At 34.1% G+C, this 7,903-nt stretch overlaps 1 protein-coding gene across 1 annotated transcript; it reads left to right on the top strand.

The window, feature by feature from the left end:
* Positions 1-3,071: 3,071 nt before the first annotated feature.
* Positions 3,072-6,684, top strand: LOC145072950 (bifunctional riboflavin biosynthesis protein RIBA 1, chloroplastic-like). The gene is made up of 7 exons (XM_079019464.1): positions 3,072-3,234; positions 3,838-4,177; positions 4,389-4,604; positions 4,709-5,031; positions 5,122-5,251; positions 5,845-6,141; positions 6,208-6,684. Exons 1-7 carry the CDS (start codon positions 3,185-3,187, stop codon positions 6,427-6,429), a joined length of 1,578 nt encoding a protein of 525 aa, XP_078875590.1. The 5' UTR covers positions 3,072-3,184; the 3' UTR covers positions 6,430-6,684.
* Positions 6,685-7,903: the final 1,219 nt, after the last annotated feature.

Raw genomic sequence — 7,903 nt, 5'->3', positions numbered from 1 at the left:
TGTCTGGGCTTCACTGCTTTGTACGTAAGCCAACAAGACAGGGCATACCAACCATATGGTTGAATGAGCCCGAGTGTATTCCATCCCGAGGATGATTCCATAATATGTTGGCATTCCAACCCGATGGTTGAGGGGCCTAGGGTATTCCAACCCGATGGTTGATTGGACCCATAATATGTCAGCATTCCAACCCGATGGTTGAAGGGCCTAGGGTATTCCAACCTGATGGTTGATTGGACCCATAAAATGTTGTTATTGTATATGTGTTATTCATTTGTGTGTTGATACTTTGGAGGAACTCACCAAGCTTTGGGCTTACAGTTTTAGGTTATGTTTCAAGTACCTCAGATAATCGCGGGAAGGTGAAGGCGTGATCGTGCACCTCGTCGTGTTTTGTTTTATGATTTTTGGAAAAATATGATATTAAACATGTTTTGAGAACTATTTTGTAAATAATGTTGATTTTTGGATTGGTTTTAAAAGTTTAAATTTTTCATGAATTTTATGGATGTTACAAACATATAATAATTCTTTAATCAAATTCAACAAAACAAAATGATAAAAGAAATTAAATAAGGGCATTTTAGTCATTTTATACGGTAACAAAATACAACCCTAAGACTCACATAGGAAGGACAACCCCGTGAACCATTTCTATTTTATAGCGTAAATTGATTTATAAATAACAACTCCTATTACCTGTGTTGAAGTGAAATTTTCACATTATATGTCATAACCACTTGCATATATTTTATAAAGAAGAAGGTAAATTGTATCATCTAAGCGACCCACATCAACCTGTCCCACGGTTCACGTGGGCGGTCAATCGCGAAATACTAGCAATATTTTAGGTGTGCTAGAGTTTGAACTATGGACCTCTTTTGTCGAATTTTACTCCTCCACCGCTAGGCTTCTATCGCAGGGGCTTGTATATATTTTTCATAGTCATAAACAAAAGAAAATATTTAAATTAAATTGTCCCAATAAAATGTTCATAAACTAGGTTTTGCACCCGCACGATGCATCGTAAGTGCACATGTTTCCAAGTTAGTATTATATATATATATATATATATATATATATATATATATATATAGAGAGAGAGAGAGAGAGAGAGAGATATATATATATGATTATGTTATTATATGAAAGAATTCAATTCCTGCATGATGTTGTTAAAGGATTTTGTGTATGTATAATATAAGACATAACTTGTAGTATATTATATTTAACTATTTGTAAAAATACACTTCTACTTTTTTTAAAGTGATATTAAAAAAGAGAACCTTATATGCATAAACAAATATGTAAAAAGCGTTACAAAATAACAACTTACTTACAATATTGTCCTAATATACTGTTAAAATAAACATACTATCAAACCTTATAAAAATAGTCATCGGAAGACGTTGAAAAAAGACTTAATCTTGTGAAGAAAGTTGTGGCACATGAGGTAAATAATTGAGCTTCGTTATCACAATAGCAAAATTCCATTTCAACATTTCTTACTAAGTTTATGTTTGTATCTTGAATGTCATTTTAAGGGACCTAATATGTTGTACAAGGAGGAGAAGAAGAAGCAGATACTAGTGTCCAAAAATTAACCAATCCAATTGGAACCGACCAATTGGATTGTATATCCAATTAAAGTTGGATCGGATCGGATGTGAAATTTCAAAATGCAATTGGATTAGATTGCTTATTGGATCATCCTGAAAATCCAATGGATAACCGAACCGATTCGATTCAATTGGATATCCAATTTTAGTCAAATAAATATCCAATATTATAATTCGAATCCAATTAGTATTATTAATTATTCAATAAAAAATAAGTTGAAGACTTAAAGTTAATGTTACTTTGTTAGTCTTATTTAGCGTAATTGTGTGCGGTTTCATTTTTAGTTATCATAGTTATATGTGGTTATTCCATAGAAATGTATTACAATTGGTTGAATCTTCTGCTCTAATAAATGAAGTTTTTTTTGTCACATGTCACACTCTCATTCAATTTGACAAGTGTCATTTTGTGGTTATTTTGAATTAATTTTTTTTCCACATGTCATTTCATGAGTTTTTCTATTTTAATAAATTCTACATAATACTTTAATGTAATAATTACAATAAATATAGTAATAAATGAATATCAATTTCATTAATGAACTTATCTTCTTATTTCAATATTCCCAAATTAAAGCTCATTCGTTTATTTTGTTTATTTATTTAAATTTAAAAGATAACAAAAATCAATTTTAATAATTCATTATTTTTATATTTTTTTTTTATAAATCCAAAGTTGTTAAATATTTAGACCTTTATATTTAATTTTTTTAAATTAACCCATATAATTAATGAGTTTTATATCTAGTAATAGATAACCAATCAAAATATCCGATGGATAAAGCTGATCCAATCCAAAATCAATTAGTTCGATTCAATTCAATTTTTTATACTGAATTAGATTGGATTGGTTGAAAAGTCTAACATCCAATGGATAATTGGATTTGATCGGTTCCATCGAAATCCATTGAATTTGAACCGATGAACATCTTTAGTAGAAACCGGCATATGATTTTAGAATCAATTATCTTTTTAAGTGATTGATCTTAGGATGTACGTGAGTTAAAACAGTTGGTAACCGACTATATTAATAACATAACAATAGATATGTTAAAGTTGAGTTTATTTTGAAAAAAAAAAGAAGTCTAAAACAGAAAAAAATGTAAAGTATAAAGCTTTTTAAAAAAAAAAAACTCAATTTATCTATTTATAACCGATTTGGAGGCTGAAATAACCAAGTAATAGATAAAAAAAAATTCTCCAAAGAATGCCTAGCCCATCGATATCATATGTTTACCTCCTTAATTTCGTTTGAGGTCGAAGATTTAGATCCTACTTGAAAAATATATAAAACTGATTAAATTTGATGTTAAAAAAACATTTTATCTTTTTCACGGTTGGGATTGGTTGGTGATGTAGGAGAATCACCTACCAAATTCCTTCCGACTTTCCACATAATTTCGTTATTAATAAATTCCTCTATCTTCTGCCACGCTACTCCCCCCATATTCGTATGCTATTTCCCATGTATTTAACTGTCAGCAATCTGGGTTTTCTTTCAAGATTCAAATCAACCAAAATCCCATTTACTGTCCCAAAAGATACATCGACCCAGTTTCAAATCAATGGCTTCCATTAACATGGCTTCGTCTTCCTCACAACTACTACGCTCCAAGTAAAGCTTTCTTCTCATGTTATTTTCCTCAATTTCTTCTGGTAAATGCGTGTTTCGATTCAGAAACAAGCTATATACCTTTCCATGATAATGCGATCGTGCTCGGTGCTTCTTGGGTTTTTCTGAATTCATGTTGGCTTGAGATATTACTCCTCGATTTTTAATTCTTTGACATCACTTTGTGATTTCTTTGAGCTCAAAACATGGGTATTTCCATGTTTTATCCTTTACCTATCTACTAAATAAGTTCATGATTCTGTGGATTGGTTTCAAGGGTGAATTTCGATGTATTGGGTTTGTTTTGTATCAGATTTTAATGTTTTTGAATTGAAACGGCTATACTCTTCTATGATCTTATGGTTTGAGAAACTTCATGTAATTAATTATCAGGGATCGTATGTGTTCTTCATTGGTTCCTATTTTTATAGCAATGGAGAACAGGAGAAGAGGCGTTTTTTTTTGCTTAACATACTAAGTTTACTGCTATTTACTTACTCAATCTTAATCATATTTTGTACCTTCTCTTTTGTTCTTTCCTTTTATGGAAACATGTCAAAATTGCAAATATAAATATAAATATTGATTATAACTTTTGTTTTGTAGGATGAATCCAAACTTCAGCTCCTTTAATGCTCTTTACTCTCTAAATCCTTTTTCATGCAACACCCATGTAACAGACGCGTTTCTTGGTAAAAAATTGTGCTCCATAAGTAAATCTGATGGAAGCTTCAAAGCTTCTCCTATAGGTTTATGGAAAACTGCTGTTAGCTTGTCATCTGGAATTGAATTACAATCTGATTCAATAGCATTGGGGACATTAGAAGCAGAAACCATTCCTAGCATGAATTCCTTCCCACATGATGCAGATGGATACAATCTTGATTTTCCCACTCCTGGCTTCTCATCCATTCAAGAGGCCATTGAAGATATTCGTCAAGGAAAGGTTGTTTTTAAACTTTACTTTCCTTTTCTCCTCGAGTTTTTACTTTGTGAAAAAACTAAATGAGTAGTTCGACATCCGTTTATTATTTCAACAAAAGGGTTATTTTTATAACTGAGTCGTTTTTTCAAAGTTTGCAATGAAAAAATGAAAGTGCATTGATGTAATGAAAAGTTAAATTAAAGTGTATTAAACCCTTTGGTTTATGTCACAGATGGTGGTGGTTGTAGATGATGAAGATAGGGAAAACGAAGGGGATCTAATAATGGCAGCATCAAGTGTTACACCCGAGGCTATGGCTTTCTTTGTTAAGCATGGAACTGGGATTGTTTGTGTAAGCATGAAAGCCGAAGATCTTGAAAGATTGCAACTTCCTTTAATGGTGACTCATAATGAAGAGAAGCTTTGCACAGCATTCACAGTCTCAGTGGTACGTAATCTTGTTCAATAATTCATATTTCAAAAATCTACGTAATTATAGCTATATTTTTGAGTTATATGTTTTGATAGAATTTTTGTAATACTGATTTATAGGATGCAAAACATGGTACAACCACAGGGGTATCTGCTCATGATAGGGCAACAACAATAAAAGCTCTAGCTTCAAAAGAGTCAAAGCCAGAAGATTTCAATAGGCCAGGTCATATATTTCCATTAAAATACAGAGAAGGAGGTGTTTTGAAAAGAGCTGGTCACACCGAAGCTTCGGTTGACTTAGCGATGCTAGCGGGGTTTGACCCTGTGGCGGTTTTATGTGAGGTGGTGGATGATGATGGTTCCATGGCTAGATTACCAAAGCTTAGGAAATTTGTCGAAAAAGAGAACCTGAAGATCATTTCTATTGCTGATCTTATCAGGTAGGTGATTCGAGTTTTGTTATCTTGGAATTGTATATATGTTTGAAAAAAAAAAAAAGGGTATTTTTGATATTTTGTTTAAATTGGTAGGTATAGGAGGAAAACCGATAAATTAGTGGAACAAGCTTCTGCTGCACGGATCCCTACTACATGGGGACCGTTTGTTGCTTACTGTTATAGGTCAGTCTTGGACGGGATGGAACATATCGCCATGGTCAAGGTGAGCAACTTTTGTTTGACTTTTACGGTCAACTTAGATTGAAAACCAAATTGGTAGGTCTTTATGCTGTGTTTGACATGCATTGGACTGTGATTACAAGGCTGATATTAATGGGATAAAAATAGCAATTTTTTTTGTCTCATTCAGAAGGTGGGACAAAAAATTGCTTTCGATTACTCGTTTGTTGAAAAGACGTAAATACCCTCTTCATCCTCATCATCGAAAAATGCCATAAAAAGTTTGTCCAGTCCCGTTTTGTTCGGTCATATCTCTTGTAACAAACACAGCGTAAAGTTGTGTTTGTTGCAAGGATTGAGATTAGACGGGACCAAACAAACTTTCTAGGGCTATTCTCGATGATAAATATAAGGAGGACATTCACGTCTTTTCAACAAACAAGTAGTCAAAAACGATTTTTTATCCCACCTTTTTGGATGAGCAGAAAAAAATTGCAAATTTTGTTCCATTGACATCCGTTTCATTCCTTGTCTAATGCACGCCAAACACAGTATAAAACTTTCATGTTTGTCTGTCATGTCCCGTGTAACCAACTTGCCACAAAACGATGAGCGATTTTTTACGTGTTGAAACAGGGTGAAATCGGGGATGGGGATGATATACTTGTGAGGGTACACTCAGAATGCTTAACGGGAGATATATTCGGTTCCGCTAGATGTGATTGTGGGAACCAACTCGCACTTTCAATGCAACAAATTGAAGATGCTGGGAGGGGTGTATTGATATACCTTAGAGGTCATGAGGGCAGAGGCATCGGTTTAGGCCATAAGCTTCGTGCTTATAACCTCCAAGATGATGGGCGTGACACTGTGGAAGCCAACGAGGAGCTCGGTTTGCCCGTTGATTCAAGGGAATATGGCATTGGTGCACAGGTAGGCTCGCCATATTTGAAATATCCAACTGGATTGTAATCTTGATTTGGGTTGAACCATATGCAGATTTTAAGAGATCTTGGTGTAAGAAAGATGAAGCTGATGACGAATAATCCGACTAAATACATTGGGCTCAAAGGCTACGGTTTGGAAGTTGCAGGAAGAGTTCCCATTATGACTTTGATCACAGAACACAACAAGAGATATCTTGAGACCAAGCGAACCAAGATGGGTCATGTTTACAGCTCGGGAAATAATGGAGTTTACTTTGTTAATGAAAAAGATTAATCAAACTCTGTGAACCTCAGTAATTAACATGTTTTGAGGTGTAAACTATGATTTGTATTCACATTCTTCACTTACACACATCAGAGAAGTCATAATTGAAAAAAGACCTCCATTATGCTCCCCAAAATGTGTCCTAAAAGGCTCACCATGGTGACGTCACGCCGACCATTTTGAAATGCTCACTTAAGTTGAACACAAGTTAGGATAAGATTCTTGTAAACTTGAGAAATGTTTTATGTGATTTTTTTCCCAATTTTTTGGGGGTCTTAGTTGCTAGCTTTTAAGCATTTTTGAAAAAAAAATCCAAAAAAATTGTATTTAAAAAATATGCATATATAAAAATGTTTGATGTGCATCTGTGCACGTCAGAAATTTGCATGTATGCACCATTATGGAAAAGACATTTATCTTGATTTTTTTTTCAACGAATTAGGCCCGTAAAGATTGGTTACAAAATATCAGAAATATGGGTTTGGAAAAAGTTTTTGGGTTTTCACGAATATTTAAGTTCTCAACAGAGAGGTTAAAATGAGAATAATTATCGGATTTGAAAACATAAAAACAAATTTGGGCAAATTATTTTTGTTTATTTAATTAAAATCATAAAAGAATTTTCTATAAATAAAACAACAACTAAAAAACCTACCAACCAACATCACCCACGCACCACTCTCCACCACCTACAACCCACCACCCATCACCACTGACTACCGACCACCACCTACCTCCCATTACTACCTATCACCATCGACCATCGACAACCACCCATGTAACACCCGAATGCTAGATATTTCTTATTTCGACCATTGATATCAAATTAGTTTGCAAATTTGGTCCCAAGGGGCGAAAGTGTAAATCTTAGGGAGGGGGTGCGTATGCGGGGCGTACTTCTATTACGCGAGGCATATGATGTACGGGGTCAAACCCTAAGTTTTAGGGTTTGGACCCTATTTAATCATCATTATGGATCCAAGACCTTCCCCCTCACCAGCCTCCATACCCTAGAAGATATCCTATGAAACCTTAGCTCGCTTTTGAGTGTTCTTGAGCTTTTTAGTGACCTTTTAGTGCTATTGGGTGATTCTTGGTGGTGAAGGAAGTTCCTTGAAGAAAAGTGGTGCATTTAAGTCCTTAGATCCAAATTCTACACCTTCTTGTGCATCTATAGAAAGTATAAAGTTCACACCTTTGAGTTCTTTGTTTTAGATTTCATTATGTCCATGTTTATGTACTTTTTGTCCTAAAACCTTGGTCTTTTGGAGTATGGACTACTCCAGACCATTTGAGCTGTCCTGTTGGACATTTAGGAGTCTATGAAGTCATAAAAATCGAATCTTTGGGGTTGAAGTTCACCCATGCTTGAGTTGTTGGCCTTTTTTTTATGTAGTTTTGGACCTAGGGTTTGGTGTTGGGTCCTTTTTAGCCATGTAAGTAAGTAAATTTGTCAAATTTATGATTTAAGACCTTATTTTTT

Source organism: Lactuca serriola, chromosome 9, assembly GCF_051521515.1.
Source record: "Lactuca serriola cultivar US96UC23 chromosome 9, Lser_US96UC23_V15, whole genome shotgun sequence".
Lineage (NCBI taxonomy): Eukaryota > Viridiplantae > Streptophyta > Magnoliopsida > Asterales > Asteraceae > Lactuca > Lactuca serriola.
This window is presented reverse-complemented; position numbering and strand designations above follow the sequence as displayed.